The sequence below is a fragment of the Gorilla gorilla genome, chromosome 1 (genome assembly GCF_029281585.2).
Source record: "Gorilla gorilla gorilla isolate KB3781 chromosome 1, NHGRI_mGorGor1-v2.1_pri, whole genome shotgun sequence".
NCBI lineage: Eukaryota > Metazoa > Chordata > Mammalia > Primates > Hominidae > Gorilla > Gorilla gorilla.
Window position 1 is genome coordinate 210,670,821 of NC_073224.2, and position 21,329 is coordinate 210,692,149.

Below are 21,329 nucleotides of genomic sequence, written 5' to 3' on the forward strand. Positions count from 1 at the left end.
GGTGGGGAACATGGTGGGGCAGAGCTGGCAAACAGAAAGGTCCCAGAAGCCCCCACCCAGCTTCCGACCAGCACTGCTGCTCAGCCTTCATCTGCTCCATTTACTAGGCTCCCAGGGAAGGGTTTTCCGGTGTTTTGAAGGCAGGTTCTGTTTCTTTAAAAAGATTTGAAAACCACTAGACTAGATGGCCTTGAACTACCTGGCAGCTGTTACGTTCTGGGGCTCTGAGCCTCTACAATTCTAAAGCCTAAGATTCCTAGAGTCCTAAATCCTACATTTCTGAAACTGCAAGATTCTAGGTTCTGGATTCTACAACGTCCTGGGATTTATGCTGCCCTCTGCAAATCCGCTAGGAAACACATTTCATGCAAACACAGGCTGGACCTTTGAGACACGAGGGATAGTAGGGGCGGCAGGGGGAGGGGTTTATCAGTCACAGGCCCAGGAGGGCTCCTCAAGGATCCACAGGAACAGGGTCCAGGGCAAGTTGAGCCTGAGAGAAGGTGGATCCCGGGAAGAGCCATGGCTCAGGGCCCTTGGTTTAAAGAGGAGTGAGCTCCATCCTCTGCTCAGGTCAACTGCACAATCCCATAAGCAGGGCAGACACCTTGGCTGAAGGTCTGCAGGAGGGTAGGGGTTCAAAGCCAGGTCACCTCTATGCCCTCCCTATTGAAACAGTCCCAGCAGGCATAGCTCCTTGGCACCAGGCACTGAGCGCCCCTCCCTGGATGGCAGCACCTGGCACCAGCCAGAACTGTACTCCAGCCATGCCACTCCAGGGCAGCCCCATCTGCCCAGTCTCTGGCTTCCCACCACCCAGCTCAGATCCATCTGTAGAGGAGATGCCCAGGCTGGCAGCCCTCCACACACCTGCAGGACAGCTGCCCTACCAGCTCTTAGCCACTATTCCTCTGTGCCACCAGGCCTCTAAGGGGTAGAAGCCACTGGTGGGACAGGGCACTGGCCTCACTCACCCTTTGCGGATGATGACAATGATGGCACCCAGGAGAAGGATGAGGACAGCAAGCCCCCCTGCACAGATGCCCAGGATAAGCCCCATCTCCTCCGATCTCTGGGACACCTCCAGGGGCCGCTTGCTTTCCTTGCAGGCAGCTGGGGAGAACAAAGCAGAACAAGGGATCAGAGGAAAGACAGGGACCATCGAGCCCCTCCTGTAGGTGGCTGTGACCAAGGAACAAACTGGGCTGCACAAACCGCCCCACATCCTCAATATGTGTCCTGCCTTTTGAGCAAATCTACCTCCTCACCATCCCTGATACCTTCTGCACTTCCACGCCACAGTCCTCACTGATATGGCTCCTTTGCCAGGAATAGCTTCCCTCGCTTCCCACTTTCTCAGATCCTCCCAGCTCTCAGTGGATTGGGGAGAGCAGACACCTGGGCTTCAGCCCCACCCTCTTGCCCTCCTGGGAGGTAACAGGGATTAGGAATTGTGTACCTAGGGCATGGTTAGTCCATCTCAGGATAGGAAACCAACCACATTCCCTGTCTGGAAGCAGGAAAGATACCTACAGCACAGGGCCCATGCTGACCTCACCTTCTCCCCCACCACAGGAAAGCCGGACAGATACGTAACCCAGAACCAGCACCCAGTACCCATCACCCCCAATGCCCAACTATAATGGCTCCTCTCCACAAGTCTGCTCCAGGCCCCTGCTGTCAGCCTGGGAGAAGGCGCCCTTGAGGTAGGGCACATGGAAACCCAGCAGAGAAGCCCCTCCTGGCCCCAGGACTGCCCAACCACCCTCCTCTACTCCCACAGCCCTAGGTCCTCAGTATCCACCTCCCCAGCGCTGGGCAGGTGAGAAGCCTGCCGCTGAAAGGCTGCAGGAACTCAGCGGACTTACCTTTCCTGGCAATGCGGATGCAATTCAGCCGGGTCTCCTGGAGGCACAGATGGGGGTCTCAGCGTTGCTGAAGCCCCGACCTCTCCCTCCCCAGGGTGGGAACCTCAGACAGCGTTTCTTGGGCCTGTTCAGGGCTTTGTCTGGTGCTGATGGCATCAAGGGACACCCCACCCGAAGGCAGGCCTGGGGGGACCCTTGAGAGCGGGGCCTAGAGGGGAGGCACCTGCAGTGCCTTAGGAAAGGGGGATGAGATCGGAGGCAAAAGAGAAACAAACGTCATGGGGAAATGGGCGGGGCCTCGGACATCGGGGCGAGGCCTAGGGCCAGAGGTCCAGCTAGGAAGTCAGAAACCAGGCAAGAAACCAGGCAAGAAGCAGAGGAGGGAGGAGCCTGGAGGATAAGGTGGGGCTTCAGGGAGGAGGCGGGTCCTAGGCCTTAACACAGGAACGCTGGAATCTGAGATGGACTCCTCTGGGAAGAGAAGCATCTAAGATAGAAGGCAGGGCCTCAGGAAGGGGCAGAGACTAGACTGGGGACCTGGATAGAAAGGAGGAGCCTGGGAAAGAAGGCTCAGGAAGGGGGTAGTGCTCTGTGGGAAGGAGCCTGGGGTCAGGAGGGCTGGCTATGGGAGGGGTGGGACCATGGGGGAGGGGCTATGGGAGGAGGGACTATGGGACGGACTCTGGGAGGTGGGGCTGTGGGAGGCGGGGCCGTGAGGGTGGCTCTATGGGAGGTAAGGCTCTTGGAGGTGGGGCAATGGGAGGTGGGCAAAAGGAGGCAGGGCTATGGGAGGGGCAAGGTTATGGGGGAGGAGCTGTGGGGCCAGGGCTATGGGAGGTGGGGCTACAGGAGGTAGGGCTATGGGGGTGGGCTGTGGGAGGAGGAGCTATGGGAGGTGGGGCTATGGGAGGTGGGGCTATGGGAAGTGCCGGGCCTGGAGTCTGCGCTGGGCCCGCTCCAAGGTATCTCCTGTCTGCCATCCCCCACACCCAACCACGCCCACCATGACCCTGGCCGGTCCCTCACCCCCTTCAGGTGGCTTGCTGCCTGGAAGTAGATGAGATAGGCCTTCCTAGGCTCAAGTGGTGGGTTCCAGAAGCCTCGGTAGGTCTGGTTGTCACCCACGGTAAAGGGCATGGCCTCAGGTAGACTGCTGGCCGCCAGTTCGGCCCCGAAGTAGTGCACCAGGCCTCGGGCCAGCGCCGCCTCGAAGGTCAGTGGCACTGGGAAGCAGTCCTGTCCACCTGGCTCCCGCCGCAGCCTCCGCGCCCGCTCCTCCTCCACAATCACCTGGTACACACTGGACAGGGAGGAGAGCGTACAGGGGATCACAGGCGGCCAGAGGACTGGGAGAGCCAGCTGGCAGTTAAAGGCATGGGCTTTGTGGTCAAGCCCTCCTGGGGACTAACTTCCACACACTGCTCCTTACTAGCTGGGCAAGTCCCCCAACCTCCCTGGGCCTCGGTTTCTTCCTCCATAAAATGGGAGTAATTGCAAGACTGTTCAGAAGATAGATGGGAAGAACAGGCAAGTTAAGCAAGCAGCCAGCACCTGCAGCGGTTGTTCCTGTTACTAATCCAGGCTAAGAGGATCGTGGACCCTGCTCAATATAACCAAGCCATAAGGCCCCAGCCTGCTTCCTCCATGAGTCCTCCTGTGTGTGTGACACAAGACCTGGGAAACCAAAGCTACTGAAAGCTCCCTTCTGGGACTCAGTAAATGACAGGGTTAGCCAGATTCATTCACTCATTCATTCAGAAAGAGATGACTGAGCTCAGACTATGAGCCCTGTGCTATACACTAGGCATCTGGGCTTCCTAAAACTGACCTCTAGTGAGAGACAGTCATTTAGCAAACAAGGACACCCAACACTATGTCTCTAGCACCCTCCCAATGCCAAGGCAGCCTCTGATCAGCAAATCGGAGCCCTGCTGTCTCAGGATCCTGACTGCCCACTCTGGTTCGTGCTCCCTGGTCCCAGCTGTGTTTCTATTTTATCTCTTTACTAAATAGGTTTCTGCTATGAGCTCCTCCAAATCCTCTGCAGAACAAAGTGGAGAGTAAATAAGTGAATCCTGACAAATTTAAATATTTCCAGTTACAGTCTCGGTCACGTCTTGGCGTGTGACATCCCATACTGACAGCCTCTCCTTGGGGAAGCAGAAATGCCTTTCCCTTGCCCACCAGATGTTTCTTTGGAGCATCCAAGTTGTGGGGAATCATCCCAGAGTGTTGGACACCAGCCCATGGCTTGTCACTAGCCCATTATAAACACCAGTCCAAGCCCCTTTCAGCCTCCATTACCCCAGGCTAAGGTCAGGCCTCTCCTAGCCCTAAATCCCACCAGGAGGTAATCATTAACATTAGCCATGAACAAAGTGCATCTTAATCTAGAATAATCCCCATTGTGCAGATAAAGAAACGGAGGCTCAGGAAGGTAACGGGACATGCCCAGGGTCATGCAGCCATCTTGCCGCTCCCCTCCCACCAAGCCTGCCCCCACCTAGCCTTGCAATCATCATCCTGAGGGACCCTGACCAGTGCTGCTCACAGGATCCCTCAAGAGGACAAGAAAGAAAGGGTTCCCAACCCATCCCAGACTCAGCGGCATAAGGGCCCTGAGGCTCTAGCAACAGGCAAAAGGCCCTGCAGACCCCGTGACTTTTTCCTGGGTTTTCCCTGAGGGTCTGGGAATCAGCCCAGGGCACGATTTGCAGTGGCAAATACAGGGAAGACAAAGCAGAAGAGGAGAGGATACAGTGGGGAGTGAGGAGGTGAGGGACTGCCATGGTCACCCAGGCAGCCCACTCTCTTCCTGGGGAACTGACTAGGACCCTCACACCCCCCCCCCGCCCCCACCTAAAGGCTGTCACCCTCTCCCAGAGCATGTACCTTCGTGGAAGGAAGGGGTGGACCAGAAGGGCAGGGAGGCTCTATAACTTCTAGAAAAGGTACAGGCACAGCAGATAGACCTGGCTTCCAAATCCCAGCTCCACCACTTACTAGCTGTGTGGCCTTGAGGGCAAGTGATTCAGGCTCTCTGAGTCAGTTTCCCGATATGTAAAATGAAGGTAATAATACCCATGCCACAGGGCTGCCATGAGGATAAATGGCTTCATGCAGATAAAGCCCCTAGCATGGGGTCTGGCTAACAGTACGTGCACACAGTTGCACAAACACCCTCACACTCTCACACACATGCACACTTATGTCTCCCATACACACCTCTCACACACACACCACACATCCCATGTCTTTATCACAAAGACACACCCAGGTTCACATCCCACGTACACGCACACACACACACAAACACACACACACACACACACACACACACACAGTCTTGTCTCCAGCACTCTCTCCCCAGCAGAGGCAGCCACCACGGCACCAGCAAGCCCAGCTTCCTCTGGGGAGAGGAGGTGGAGAAGCCAAGCTCCTAGCCATTCCAGAGAGATGGCCCTATCTGGCTGGCTGCCCCAGCCTTCTAGAAAGCCCATCTCTGTGCTTCCAGGAAAAGGCTGGGATGATATAAGGCCCCCAGAGTTTCACTTCTCCAAGGTGTCTGAGGAAAGGCCCCCTGGACAGGCCTGGACAGTCCCCTCTCCAGGCTGGACCTATCCAGGGTCCTCCTGACAGTCACCATCTGAGACCCATGGCCTCAGAGGGGAGGGACTGCAGGCTTCTCGCCTGCCAAGCATCACAGAACAATCTCCTCCAGACACTCCGAGCCCTGCGTGGGAGACTGAGGGAGGAAAAGGGTGAGCTGGCCTGGGATGGGGCTCTGGGTCAGAGGAGGGGCCTCTTTCCTAAGGCCCTGGACTCCCACCCCTCCGTCCCCGCTTTCCCACCTGATGGGCGCACCGCGGCCCTGTGCCGGCCTCAGCAGCACGGTGATGGTGTTCTCAGACTCGCCCAGGGGTGACGGCATGTCCGCATAATCAAAGCTGGGAGCTGGAGAAGGGGACAGGGTCACAAGCTGGAGCTTGGCCACTGGACCAGGAAGACCAGGCTTCCAGCCTCCTTGACCACAGTCCTCAGATCTCCCCTACTTCAGCCTTAGCCTCTTTGTTCCTGCTGACATGACCTGAGCTACCCTGGCCCCTGACCTCAGGCACCAGCCCCAACCTCAATCTTCTGATTCCACTGACCAGTCTCCTGACTCCTCTGACTTCATCCTCCCTGAGCCTGACTTTAACTCCTAAATGGCATATTTATCTCAGCAGGGGCCCTCTGTAACTACCCCCAGGATGCCCCCCATTTCCCTTCTGCCCATGGAACCCTGGGATTCTGGGCCACCTCCGAAGAGGCTGGGCCGGGTCAGGTGGGGCTCACCAGAGATGTTAGTGGTTATCTCAGTGAGTGCCGCCTGGCCAAAGCCTTTGCCTGTGCGGGCCCGCACAGAGAATAGGTAGGTGGTGCCTGGGTGCAGGTTGGAGAAGACATGGTAGGTCTCATTGCGGAGCTTGGAGATGGTACGTCGTGGGCCTGGCACGTTCACTGCCGGGTCTGATGACTCGATGCTCTGGTAGCTGATCTGGGGGCAGGATTGGCAGGCAGGTGGGCACTGGATGGTCAGAGCATCCCTGACCAGCAGCCTCCACCCACCATGTTCCAGGGAAGTGAGAGATAAGGCTAAGCAAAGGAGACTATGGATGCCATCAAGCCAGGCTTCTAGTCATCTTCGCCTCTCCCTCCTGCCTTCAGGACCCTCCTCTAGAATGCACAGGGCACAGACCTGGCCATAGTTGAAGAAACTATGACAATCACATCTGTCCTCCCATGCACCTCCTACTGTAGCAGCAGAGAGAAAGAGGGCCACCTCTCACCTTCCACCAGGGTCCCCCACTGTAATAGGGTCCCAAACCCACCTCATACTGGGTGATGAGACCATTGGGCTCCTGGGGCTCCTCCCACTTGAGGAAGATCATGTCCTCCAGTGGAGTGAAGGTCAGGGACTCGGCTGCAATCCCACTGGGCACTGCAAGGGAAAGGCAGCAGGGGCCAGGGGAAAGTGGGCTTTGGTGCCAGACACCTGGGTTTAAATTCCAGCCTTGCCGCTTCCTACCTGGTTCTCATGGACTATTCAGCCTCTCTGCACCTTACTTAACTCAGCTGTGAAGTGGGAATGATATAACCCCTCTCAAGCCAGGACTCAAATGATGTTATGTACATAAAGCCCCCAGGCAAACATCAGCAATTGCATATGGTTCAACCTATTACTAAGTACTCAAAATGGATAGCTGGCATTTTCATTACTGTGTAGGTTGCATTCAGGAGAGAAATACGTTTGAAGGCTCCAATTTTGTTCCAGTTGGGTAGTTTTCAGAAAATATGCACATGGGCCAGAGAAATGAAAACAGCAATTGCATTGCGGTATTGGGATTATGGGTGGAGATATTTTCTTGTCTAAAAATTTCTAATTACATAAATGACATGTTCAATGTAGAAAATCAAAATGAGCTTAAAGAAAATTAATGGCATCTACAATTGTATCACCCAGAGATACTGTTAACATTTTAGCATTAACACTTGCAGGCATGGCTTTGTTTTGTTTTCCTTGTGTAAATGTATACTGTTAATGGCAGGCACAGGAGTGTCATTTAGGAAGAGAATGATCTTTGCTTGGGAAAATACCTTCATAAACCACTATGGGGAAGCTGAAGTCCTAAGGCAAAGAAAAGCAGAAAGGAAGGAAGGAGCTGAATTTTGCATCTAGGCCAATGCTGTGCAGAACAGAAAACTGTGCACGTGCGGCAGCAAGACAAAGCCATAAACCAAGGAGCTTAGGGGTAACTGGAATCTGTAGGAACCCAGGGAAAGGCTTTGGACCTGTGATAGCATTCGAGTGTAGCTCTTAAGAATGACAACTGGCTGGGCACGGTGGCTCACGCATGTAATCCCAGCACCTTTGGGAGGCCGAGGCAGGCGGATCACTTGAGGTCAGGAGTTCGAGACCAGCCTGGCCAACATGGTGAAACCCCCATCTCTACCAAAAATACAAAAAATTAGCCGGGCGTAGTGGTAGGTGCCTATAATCCCAGTTACTCAACAGGCTGAGGTGGGAGAATCGCTGGAACCAGGAAGGCAGAGGTTGCAGTGAGTTGAGATTGCACCACTGCTCTCCAGCCTGGGCAACAGAACAAGACTCCATCTCAAAAAAAAAAAAAAAAAAAAAAAAAGAATGACAACTGTGAAGCCAGATGGTCAGGTTAGAAAGCCAGGCTTTCTGTGACTTCTTCTGTAAAATGGGAATAGAAATAGTAACCTACCACATAGGGTTGTCATGGGTATTAAATGCACTAATATATTAAAACCATTCAGAATGGTGCTTGACATGTACTAAGGGCTAAATACTAGTTTGACATATGGAGAACACTGCATTCAACAGCAACAGAATAAATGTTCTTTTTAAATACACTGGAACGTTTACCAAAATTTAACAGTATGTTGGGCCATAAAGTAAAGATCAAATTTCACAAGATAAAATTTAGAGTATATACTCTGACTACAGTGGAATTAACCTAGAAATCAATAATAAAAAGACAATTAGAAAAGTCCCAATTGCTGGCCAGGTGCAGTGGCTCATGCCTATAATCTCCGCACTTTGCAGGGCCAAGGTGGGCAGATCACCTGAGGTCAGGAGTTCGAGACCAGCCTGGCCAACATGATGAAACCCTGTCTCTACTAAAAATACAAAAATTAGCCAGGCGTGGTGGCGGGCACCTGAAATCCCAGCTACTCAGGAGGCTGAGGCACGAGAATCACTTGAACCCAGAAGGCGGAGTTTGCAGTGAGCCGAGATTGCGCCACTGCACTCCAGCCTGGGTGACAGAGTGAAACTGTGTCTCCAAAACAAACAAAAAAGAAAAGTCCCAATTGCTTAGAAATTAAGCAACATAATTCTAAGTAACTCTTAAGTCAAAGAAGAAATTATAACAGAAATAACAGTTCAATTGTATAGACAACAAATTGAACTGAATGATAATGAAGATAGGAAATATCAAAACTTGTGGGACACAGCTAAAGCAGGACTTAGAGGAAAATGTGTAGCTTTAAACACGTATATTAGAAATGAAGAAGGGCTCAGTATTAATGATCTAAGAAACTTCTATCTCAAAAGGCAAACAGAACAGCAAATCAACTCCAAAGAAAGTATAACAAAGGAAATAAAAAACAGAAAATAAAATCAAGTAAGCCAACAGTTGGTTCTTTGGAAAGATTAATTTATACAGTCTTCACAAGGGTAAACAAGAAAAAAGAAAACAGAAATTACCAATATCAGAAATGAAAAAGATGATATCACCATAGAGCCTACGGACATTAAATAAATATAATAAAAGAATATTGGCAAATGAAGTGGCTCATGCCTGTAATCCCAGCACTTTTGGAGGCCAAGGTGGGTGGATCACTTGAGCCCAGGAGTTCGAGACCAGCCTGGGCAACATGGCAAAACCCCGTCTCTACAAAAAATACAAAAAAATTAGCCAGGCATGGCAGTGCACGTCTATAGTCCCAGCTACTTGGGAGGCTGAGGTAGAGGGATCATTTGAGCCTGGGAGGTCGAGGCTGCAGTGAGCCATAATCATGACACTGCACTCCCACCTGGACGAAAGTGTGAGTCCCTGCCTCAAAAATAAATAAACTCGCTTGGCGTGGTGGTGCATGCCTGTAGTCCCAGCTCAGGAGGCTGAGGTGGGAGGATCGCTTGAGCCTGGGAGGAGGAGGCTGCAGCAAACTGAGATGGTGCCACTGTACTCCAGCCTGGGCAACAGAGCAAGACTCTGTCTCTAAATAAATAAAAAAAATTATAAACAACTTTATCTCAAGAAATTTGACAATTTAGGTGTAATGAACAAATTCCTTAAAAAATACAGTCCATCTAAACTGATACAAGAATAAAAAAATCTGAATATCCCAATATCTATTTTAAAAACTAAAATTTACTAAAAACCTTGCCACAAAGAAAACTCTATGCCCAAATGGCTTCACTGCTGAATTCTTTCAAACACTTAAGGAAAGAAATTAGACCAATCTAACCCAAAGTCTTCCAGAGAAAAAATAGGAGCTATCACTACTTTGGTGTTATACAGTTGGTTTAATCCTAAGCCAAAAAAAAAAAAAAAAATACCCTCAGTAAATTTCAGTCTCAGACATGGCGTATCTGTGGGAGGTACACAGGGCCCCGGGAATTGGGACTGACTCTTACCATCCTCATCCGTCTGGAAAGTGACCTCCTTGCCCTCTTTGCGCCCCTCAGGGTTAGTGAGGACAAGCCTCACGTGAACGTTCCGATAGGGCAGCAGGTTCTTGATGGTGTAGCGACTGACACCTTGCTCTGTCTTCACACACTCTCGGATGGTCTGGTTGTGGCTGCTGCCCAGGGTGTAGTGATAGCACAGCGACACAGTATAGGTGTGGCAACGCGTCACGTTGTAGCCCAGTGGTTCCCACTGCAGGGTCAGCTGGCGGGCCTGGATCTCAGCAAAAGCCAGGCCTTTGGGGGCCCTCATGGGCTCTGGAGAACGCAGGAAGCAGAGAGAAGTTAGAAGAAATGGGAAGAGAAGAGGAAGAAGAACAGGGAGAGAAAGCATCAGTCAGCTGCCTGAAATCATCCCTCCATTGCCCCCAAGAGTTCAGGGGACCCCTAGAACATCAAACAGGGAGTAAAAGTATGTGCTTTGGAGTCAGGCGGACTACATTTGAATCCTGGCTCTGCCACTTGCAGCTGGCAACTGCTGGCTGAATCACTTCACCCCTCTGATCCTTAGATTCCTCGACTACAAAATGAAAAGATAATAGGCCCTGCCTCATAGGATCATTGTAAGGTTTAAGGAAATACACACAAAGGATGCATGACAATGGCTAATATACAATAAGCCCTCAAAAATATTAGTGTTTTTTTTTTTTTTGACAGAGGCTCACTCTGTCACCCAGGATGGAGTGCAATGGCATGATCTAGGCTCACTGCAACCTCTGCCTCCCAGGTTCACGCAATCCTTCCGCCTCAGACTCCCAAGTAGCTGGGATTACAGGCGTACACCACCACGCCTGGCTAATTTTTGTATTTTTGGTAGAGACAGCGTTTCACATGTTGGCCAGGCTGGTCTTGAACTCCTGACCTCAAGTGATCCACCCACCTCAGCCTCCCAAAGTGCTTGGGTTACAGGTGTGAGCCACCGCACCCGGCCAATAATTTATTTTTAATAGCACAGTTCACCTCCTAATTCAAGATCACCCTGGACTACAACAGGCCAGTCTGAATCAAACTGTTGATATATTTTTCTTAAGGTATTAATTCCAAACTTGTTCTGAAACGATGTATAGTAATACATATAATATAATAACATACAGAAATCAGGGTAATGAGGGAAATGAGAGCCAAATAGTTAAATAAAGCCAGAGAATGACAGGGAAACAGAAACAGAAATACATGACATTAGGTCCTATGTGGAGGTCTAAAGATAAGGTTCAAATTCAGTGGTGGGTTCCCTGGCTGTCAAAGCAAAAAGGGAAACACAATCTATTATATAATGATAATGATAATAAAGGTAGTTAACATGTATTGGGGGTTTTGGATAGGCTGGGCATTGTTCTCGAGTCTTTAAAATGCTTTATCTCGACCAGGCGTGGTGGCTCATGCCTATAATCCCAGCACTTTGGGAGGCCAAGGCAGGTGGATCACAAGGTCAGGAGTTCAAGCCCAGCCTGGCCAATATGGTGAAGCCCCGTCTCTACTAAAAAAAGAAAAATACAAAAAAATTAGCTGGGCGTGGTGGCGCAAGCCTGTGGTCCCAGCTGCTTGGGAGGCTGAGGCAGAGGAGTCTCTTGAACCTGGGAGGCAGAGGTTGCGGTGAGCTGAGATTGTGCCATTGCACTCTAGCCTGGGCAACAGAGCAAGACTCCGTCTCAAAAAAAACAAAAAATGCTTTATCTCATTTAATCCTTGTAATCTAGTGAGACAAGTGCTATTATTAGCCCTATCATACAGATATGAAAACAATGGCACAGAGAAATTCAGTAACTTGCCCACAGTCACAGAGATGGTAAGTGGTGAAGCTGGGATCGAAACCTGGTCAGGCTGGCTCCGAAATCCATGCTCTTAACCACCACTCCCCACCTCCCCAATAGGAATTCACTGATGCCTCAGGAGAGAGCGAGCTACCCCAGCAGAAGGGAGGTGCATGTTATGTTTTACGGTTTCTTGATGACTCTATGGACCAGAATGTTATCCCCATCTTATAAATAAAGAAACTGGACTGGGCACAGTGGCTCATGCCTGTAATCCCAACACTTTGGGAGGCCAAGGCAGGAGGATCGCTGGAGCCCAGGAGTTTGAGACCAGCCTGGGCAACACAACAAGACACAATCTCTACAAAAAATAAAAAGTTGGCCAGTCGTGGTGGCTCGCACCTTTAATCCCAGCACTTTGGAAAGCCAAGGCAGGTGGATCACCTGAGGTCAGGAGTTTGAGACCAGCCTGGCCAACATGGAGAAGACCCATCTCTACTAAAAACGCAAAAATAAGCCGGGCATGGTGGCACATGCCTGTGGTCCCAGCTACTCAGGGAGCTGAAGCAGGAGTATTGCTTAAACCTGGGAGGTTGAGGCTGCAGTGAGCCATGATCGCACCACTGCACTCCAGCCTGGGTGGCACAGTGAGACGCTGTCTCGAAAAAAAAAAAAAGAAAAGAAAAGTCAAGGCTTCTGAAGCAAAGGCAAGATGGAGCCCAGGACTCAGCCCTTAGTCCTGCATCTGCATTGACCAGCTGTGTGATCTTGGGCAAATCTCTGGGCCTCAATTTCTGGATCAGTAAAATGAGGGAAGACACCAAGATTGCATCAAATGATCCTTTTCTCTCTTACACTCCGATTCCATGAAGTATAGTTTCATTACTCTCAAGTTCTGTGAGCGCCTGCAAAGTGTCCCCAGCTAGAGGGACCTCAGCATCCCTTAATGAACAGGTGAGAAAGCACCGCTATACAACCTCTTAAGAAGATTAAGTACAACCCCTAGGAGCATTTTTTTTTCTTTTTTTTTTTTTGAGACAAGGTCTTGCTCTGTCATCCAAGCTGGAGTGCAGTGGCAGGATCACGGCTCACTGCAGCCTTGATCTCCCCGGCTCAAGTGATCCTCCTGCCTCAGTCCCCCAAGTAGCTGGCACTACAGGTGCGTACCACCAAGCCCAGCTAATTTTTGTATTTTTTGTAGAGATAGGGTCTTGCTGTGTTGCCCAGGCTCATTTCAAACTCCTGGGCTCAACTGATCCTCCTGCCTCTACCTCCCAAAGTACTGGGATTACAGGCTTGAGCCACCGCACCCAGCCCCTAGTGGCATTTTTTATGTGATTAATTTGTTCAGAATTCCCCTTATGGAGAAGATGCAAAGGAAAGCATTCGCCCAGGCTTCTCCTATCTTGGGAGTTCACCAGTAACACAGTTTTCAACACTGGCCCCAAGTACAGCACAATACAAGTTTCTGTTTCCACCCAGAAGGTTTCCTTTCTTCCCTGGAACGCAGGCAAGCAGCATGTCTCCAGTTATACATGGAGCCATCAAAGAGAGATTTCAGCACTCACTAGGAACAAAGCCTGCCTCCTGACTGGCTCCCTTCTCCCCACAAGCAGGGACCACCCAAATCCCATCCCATATGGACACTGAGGGGCTGGCTGCTACTGCTCCCTGTATCCTGGGTACTGTGGGCTGCAAGCCCATTCACCACACTTAGGTTTTCTCTCCCATTCCTGGCCCGTAGAGATTTTTCTAATTTTTTTTAACATAGTTTTGTTTTAAGCCATCATTCTTCTATGTTTGCGCCAGAGGAGGCAGATCTGGGGTGTGCTCACTTGCCATCTTTCCCAGAGGTCCTCGCGTTATTCTCCAACTCTCTGGCTGTGGTCCTGGCTGCCCTGTGTGCACTGTCCTGGGAGTCTACAAGAGCCGAGGTACCACTGCTTTATTTGCACTACTGGGAGTGGCTCTGTTCCCTGCAGCTCAGCTCACACCATCCCCACCCCCTGGAATGCAGCCCTGCATTCCTTTCCAGCCTCTAGGGCTTGGCAGAAGCATTCTGCTTCCTAGCCCTCCTGCAGCATTTACAGAAGGGCAGGAGAAGTTCCATGTAAATGGGGGACGTATGCTGGGTAAAGACCACGGCAAACAGGACAGTAGTGTCCCATCCAAAAGGGGCAGCTACTGCTCACCTCTAGATGACTGCTGCCAGGCAGGACTACAGGTTCAGAGTTGCCAGATCCTCCCATTTTTCAAGAGGAGCCAGAAATTCCAATTTTTATGTGAAATCTCCAGATTTTTAAATACTGGCAACCTACTCAAGCTTCTTAAAATCACCTTACAGGGCCCAAGATAGCAACTTTGGAGGATGAAACTCCCAACTTCAGACTTAGGCATTTCATTCTTTGACAACTGTGCCACCTCCCATCCACCCAGGTAGACTGAGAGCTCTTTGAAAAGAAGGTCCACTTCTCTTTTTTCTTCCTGCCTACCCTGATCATATCTGGACAGATCCAGGGAGCTCAAATAGTTTGTTGACTACAGACTGATATGTTGATTGAGGGGTGTGAATCCATGAGTTTCTCCACGTTTCTAAAAACCATCTGGCACCCAGACACACTCTCTTCAACTGTCAACACACACTGACAAAACAGAACTTGGGGACCTCAAAGCCCCATCCCTCTAAATTACACAGGGCTACAGGTCACTCCGAGATCAGAGGTCAAAATGCACATTAAAACAATGAGGATAACATTTAACAGCTGTTGAATTAGGCCACCATGTGTTGACTGTAGTAAGGCTAAACAAGATGCAATAACCCTGAAATGTTCAACTTTTTCTCATGGGAGGAGCTTTGGACTGGGATCTGCTACACCCAAGTTCACATCCTATCTCCACCCCTCATTAGTTCTGTTTTTTCTTTGTTTTTTTTTGAGACACAGTCTCACTGTCACCCAGGCTGGAGTGCAGTGGTGCTATCATTGGCTCACTGCAGTCTCAATCCTCCCACCTCACCTTCCTGAGTAGCTGGGACCACAGGCACGTGCCACCATGCACCTGGTTAATTTGTTTTGTATTTTTTGTAGAGACGGGGTTTCACCATGTTGCCCCAGGCTGGTCTCAATCTCCTGAGCTGAAGTGATCCACCTGCCTCAGCCTCCCAAAGTTCTGGGATTACAGGCATGAGCCACTGCACCCGGCCATAGTTCTGTGGCTTCAGGCAAGTTACTTAACCCCCTTTGAATGTTGATGTCAGGTTCCTCCACTAAAAAATGGAGATTATGGCTGGGTGCAGTAGCTCACACCTGTAATCTCAGCATTTTGGGAAGCCAAGGCAGGATCACTCAGGGGTTCGAGACCAGCATGGGCAACATAGTAGTGAGACCTCATCTCTACAAAAATATAAAAATTAGCCAGGCATGGTGGTGCGCGCCTGTACTCCCAGCTACTTGGGAGGCTGAGGTGGGTGGATAGCTTGAGCCCGGGAGGTAGAGGAAGCGGTGAGCCAAGATCATGCCACTGCACTCCAGCCTGGGTGACAGAGTGAGACTCTGTCAAAAAAAGAAACAAAAACAAACAAATGGAGATTATGATGCCTACTTTAAAGAGCAAATGTGAGAGTTACATGAGATAATATGAGTCAAATTGCCCAGCCTACAGTCATTACCAGCCTACAGTCATTACCAGTCTATAGTAATTAATAAACATGTGTGCATTAACATGAGATGCCAGTAGCAGTATAAATTAGCACAACCATTTTTTAAAGCAATATATTTAAAAGCCCTTTCTTCAACCACTCCTGACTCTTTATCCTAAAGAAATAACTCAGGGTTGAGGGGAGAAGGGAAGAACTACAAGCGCTAGGTTTCTCAATATAGTATTATTTATCATTATAGAAGTCTGGAGGCAAACAGTCCAGCCAAATGGGGACATTCAATGGACTTCTAGAGTCAGTAAACATCATTATAAACAACATAACACACATAACAACACCAAGCAAATGAAGCCGCATACGAAATGCTTTCTACATCCCAATGCAAGGGTGTAAAAATGTCTACTGCAGGCATATGGGCAGAGATGTGAAGAAGTCAGAAAAATTAAAACAGCTGTTGGGCTAGGATGATGAGCTTCGGAGTGCTTATTTTTAAAAATACCTTCGCCTGATGCTATATTATTGTTTTTACAGTAAATAATATAGTGCGAGGGGAGTTTCATGGGGATGGAGGAGATGACAACACAGCTGGCCAACAGCAAAAACAACTGCCAGCCAACGCGCCTAAGCAGGGAGGGGCCACGATGTCAACAAAGAGAAGCGTGTAATTCAGAAGGGCAGGGGGAGGTGTTTGCACCCTGTCTGCCAGGCCCCTGCCCCAGCTTCCGTCCTGGCCAGCCTATGAAAACTGTTTCACAGTGCCCAGCACAAAGTGGGCATTCAGCCCATGATGGTGGCAGCAGCTGCTGCTGCTGCTGCTGCTGCTGCTGTTAAAAACACTGGATTAGGCTGGATGCACTGGCTCCTGTCTGTAATCCCAGCACTTTGGGAGGCTGAAACAGGAGGATCCCTTGAAGCCAGGAGTTTAAGATCAGCCTGAGCAACACAGTGAGACCCTGTCTCTACAAAAAAAAAAAAAAAAAAAAAAAATATATATATATATATGTATGTATGTATGTATGTATATAAATTAGCTGGGCATGGTGGTGCAAGCCTGTAGCCCCAGCTGCTTAGGAGGCTGAAGCAAGAGGATCACTTGAGCCCAGGAGTTCAAGGCTGCACGCAGTGAGCTATGATCGTGCCACTGCACTCCAGCCCAGGTGACAGGGTGAGACCCTGTCTCTAAAAACAAAATAAAACAAAAAACTAAAACAAAACACTGGATGAGAAATCAAGAGATTCAAATTTTGATTCTAGTTCTGCCATGGACTCACTGTGTAGATTTGTACAAGTGGCTAAATCTCTAAATCTGAGTTTATTCATCTGTAAAATGGGAATAATCAACAGCCGTCATCATGAAACCTGGGTTCTTGACCCACTGTCTGATCACAGCCAAGTCTCTTCCCCTCTCTGGGTTTCAGCTTCCCCATCTGTACACTAAGGGGAGTGCAATAGAGATCCTCTGTGGAACCCTGTGCTATGATTCCTTTTATCCTAAGTGGCAAACCAGAACTGCCTTTGAAAGATTAAAAACACCATCATTTACTGGGTGCTTACTGTGTGTTAAGCGCTATACTTCACATGCATTGAATGCATTTCCCTGCAATTGTCTGCATTTGACCCAAAACACTGGAGGCTCCAAGGTTCAGGCTTTCCAACTCCTCTTTCTTCCATCTACATTTATTCCCTAAAAATCTAAGGACTAAATCGGGGATTCTCAACCTCAGCACTATGAACATTTTAGACTAGATAATTCTTTCTTATGTGGCTGTCTGTGCATTGTAGGATGTTTAGCAGCTTCCCTGGCCTCTATCCCTTTAGATGCCAGTAACACCCCATTGCCGCCACCCAGTTGTGACAACCGTTATGTCCTCAGTCACTGTCAAATGTCTCCTAGGAGACAAAATTGCCCCTAGTTGAGAACCATTAGCGTAAAAGATCTCATCCAACCTCAGGGCTTTAGATGCCATCTATACTATCTCCACACTGATGACTTTCAAATTTCTATCTGCAGCCCGAACCTCTTACCTGAACTCCACACTCATGTATCCATCTGCTGATGAATATCTCCACTTGAATGTCTAATAGGGATCTCAAAGTCAACATTTCCAACACAGAACTCCTGATCTATGACACCCACGTCAAATCAGCTGCCACCACAGTCCGCTCCAGGAAACGACAGCTCCATCGTTCCTGCTGCTCTAGCAAAACACCTTGGAGCCATCCTTGACTTCTATTTCCCTTTCTCTCATCCCATATTCAATCCATCAGCAAATGCAGTTAGCTCTGCCTTTAAAATAAACCCAGAATCTGACCACTTCTCCCCACCACCACCACTTCCACTCGGCTCCCAGCCATCACCACCTCTTAAGCAGATCATTGCAGTAGCCTCCTCCCTGGTCTCTGTGGCACCTTTGCCCTCCTGGAGAACGTTCTCCACGAAAGGGCCAGAGTGATCCTTTTAAACAAAAGTAGATGATGCTCACTCCTGCTCTCTAAACTCTTCAGTGGCTCCCCAGCTCTCTCTGTGTACAACGGCTCTAAGTCCCACATCTGCAGCTCTACTTCAGCCTCTTCTCCTGCCATCTCCCACTCAGTCACTAACACAGTGACACTGGTCTCCTGGATGCCCCTTGCATGTGCCAAGCATTCTCCAGCCTCCAGGCCTTTGTGCTGGCTGCTCAGTCGGGCTGGTGCTTGCTTCCCCCAGCAAGCCCCCAGCTCTCTGCACGGCTTAGTCCCTCACCTCTTTCAGATCTCTGCTCAAATGTCACCTTCCCTTGAGACTTTTAAAAATAACAACCCTCCAGGCCCCACTACCTGCTTTTCTTCTTCACGGCACTTACCACCATCTGACAGGCCATAAAGTCTTCCCTCGGTATATGCCAGGGATTGGTTCTAGGACCCCTACATATAACCGAATTCACACATATTCAAGTCCCATAGTTGGCCCTTCATATATACAGGCCCTAGAAACACTGGAGTTTTTTGTATTGCTGGTTTGTTTGTCTCTAGATAAGATCTTGATCTGTCATCCAGGCTGGAGTGCAGTGTGAAATCTTAGCTCACTGCAGCCTTGATCTCCTGGGCTCCAGCAATCCTCCTGCCTCAGCCTCCTGAATAGCTGTGACTACAGGCACATGCCACCACATTCAGCTAATTATTGTTGCTGTTGTGTTGTAGAGACAGGGTTTTACTATGTTGTCCAGGCTGGTCTCAAACTCCTTGCCTCAAGCATTCCTCCCATCTCAGCCTCCCAAAGCAATGGGATAAAAAGTATAAACCACCATGCCCAGCCCGCAAATACCATATTTTTGATGCACGTGTGAGTGAAAAAAAAATCTATGTAAGTGGACCTGCCCAATTCAAACCTGTGATGTTCAAAGGTCAACTGTATACTTCACTTGTTTACTCATCTATTATCTATCTCCTCTTGCCAAAATGTGAGTTCCATGAAGAACTCACATGTTGGTGGCCTTTGTCTGTCCTGGTTATAGTCATATATCCCTAACAACCACAATAGCACCTCGCACGTAATAGGCACTCAATAAGCATTTGTTGAATAAATCTTCAAACTAACCCTATATGGTAAATGTTATTATTCCCATTTTGTAAAACAGGGGGACTGAAGCTCAGAAAGGTTAAGTAACCTGACCCAGACCCCTTCACTAGAAAGCAATTCCCACTAGAACATTCTGACCCACCACTCAAGGGTCTCCCAAAGTGTGACATTAAACCAGATTTTAGACCTACCACCCAAGGAGTTCCCAAAGTGTGGCTTTAAACTGGATTTTAGATAATTCACAGATTGGCTTTTTAAAACACTTACAAATATTGATTAGCAACAAATAACATTGACCTAAACCTCACACTTTACCCAAAATAGATCATGAACTTAAATGTAAGATGTAAAACTATAACACTTTTAGAAAAAAAACAGGAGGCCAGGCGCGGTGGCTCATGCCTGTAATCCCAGCACTTTGGGAGGCCGGATCACCTAAGGTCAGGAGTTCAAGACCAGCCTGACCAACCACCTCTACTAAAAATACAAAATTAGCCAGGCATGGTGGTATATGCCTGTAATCCCAGCTACTCAGGAGGCTGAAGCAGGAGAATCACTTGAACCCGGGAGACAGAGATTGTGGTAAGCTGAGATCATGCCATTGCACTCCAGCCTGGGCAACAAGAGTGAAACTCCGTATCAAAAAAAAAAAAAAAAAAAAAAACCCAGGAGAAAATCTTTGGGAGACAGGGATAGGCAAGGAGTTCTTAGACTTGATACCAAAACCACAATTCATAAAAGGGAAATTTTATAAATTGAACCTCATCAAAATTGAAAATAGTTCTGTGAAAGTCCATATAAAGAGGGTGAAAGGACAAGCTACCGGGAGGAAATATTTACAAACTCCACATTTAACAAAGGACTGGTACCTAGAATGTACAAAAAACTCTCAATACTTAACAACAACAACAACAAAAAGAAGAATCCAATTAGAAAATGTTCAAAGACATGAACAGACGATGCACCAAAGAGGATATACAGATGGCAAACAGCACATGAAAAGATGTTTGTCCTGGCACCGTGGCTCATGTTTGTAATCCCAGCATTTTGGGAGGCTGAGGCAGGCAGAACACTTGAGGTCAGGAGTTCAAGACCAGCCTGGCCAACATGCTGAAACCCCATCTGTCCTAAAAATACAAAAATTAGCCAGGCGTGGTGGTGTGTGCCTGTAATCCCAGCTACTTGGGAGGCTGAGGCACAAGAATTGCTTGTACCTGGGAGGTGGAGGTTGCAGTGAGCTGAGATCATGCTGCTGCACTCCAGCCTGGGCAACAGAGTGAGATTCCATCTCAAAAAAAAAGAGGAAAAGAAAAGATGTTCGACATCACTAGACGCTGAAGAAATGCAAATTAAGACCATGATGGGATATCACTACATACTTCTCAGGAAGTCCGAAATAAAAAATAGTGACAACACTAAATGCTGGCAAGGATGCAGAAAACTGGATCACTCATACGTTGTTGGTGAGAGTATAAAACAACACAGCCACTCTGGCAGTTTCTGATAAAACTAAACATGCAATCACCATATGACTCATTGATTGTACTCTTGAGCATTTATCCCAGAAAAATGAAAAGTTATGTTCATGCAAAAACCTCTGTATGAATGCTCACAGAAGCTTTACTTGTAATAATGAAAAAGTGGAACCAGCCCAGATGTCATTCAACAGGTGAATGGTTAAACAAACTGGCATTTCCACAGCATGGAATAAAAAGGAATAAAAAGTAATAAACTACTGATATACACAACTTGGATGAAGGAAACTATGCTGAATGAAAGAAACCAATTCCAGTGCCAAGATAATTCAATAAGAATAGACTTTTCAACAAATGGTAATGAAGATCTACATACAAAAAGAACGAAGTTGGCCATGCATGCCTATAATCCTAGCACTTTGGGAGGCTGAGCCAGGTGGATCACCTGACATCAGGAGTTTGAGACCAGCCCAGCCAACATGGTGAAACCCTGTCTCTACCAAAAATATAAAAATTAGCTGGGCATGGTGGCACGTGCCTGTAATCCCAGCTACTCAGGAGGCTGAGGCAAGAGAATCGCTTGAACCTGGGAGGCGGAGGTTGCAGTGAGCTGAGATTGCGCCATTGCACTCCAGCCTGGGCGACAAGGGTGAAACTCTGTCTCAAAAAAAAAAAAAAGAATGAGGTTGGATCCCTACCTCACACCACATTTGAAAAATTAACTCAAAGTGGATCAAAGACCTGAATGTAATAGCTGAAAC

General features: G+C 48.7%; 1 protein-coding gene across 20 annotated transcripts in view; it reads right to left on the minus strand.

Moving 5' to 3' along the window:
* PTPRU (protein tyrosine phosphatase receptor type U) overlaps positions 1-21,329 on the minus strand; it is a 90,173-nt gene that overhangs the window by 40,936 nt on the left and 27,908 nt on the right. For 18 of the 20 annotated variants that reach the window (XM_019013904.4, XM_055389847.2, XM_004025322.5 and 15 more), the window contains 7 exons: positions 10,078-10,386; positions 6,740-6,849; positions 6,204-6,405; positions 5,720-5,822; positions 2,895-3,168; positions 1,869-1,905; positions 975-1,113 (listed from right to left, as the gene is read on the minus strand). In XM_019013904.4, coding sequence (XP_018869449.2) covers positions 975-1,113; positions 1,869-1,905; positions 2,895-3,168; positions 5,720-5,822; positions 6,204-6,405; positions 6,740-6,849; positions 10,078-10,386 — 1,174 coding nt within the window. The remainder of the gene's footprint in view (positions 1-974; positions 1,114-1,868; positions 1,906-2,894; positions 3,169-5,719; positions 5,823-6,203; positions 6,406-6,739; positions 6,850-10,077; positions 10,387-21,329) is intronic. The other 2 variants (XM_055389874.2, XM_055389885.2) reach the window with 1 other exon arrangement.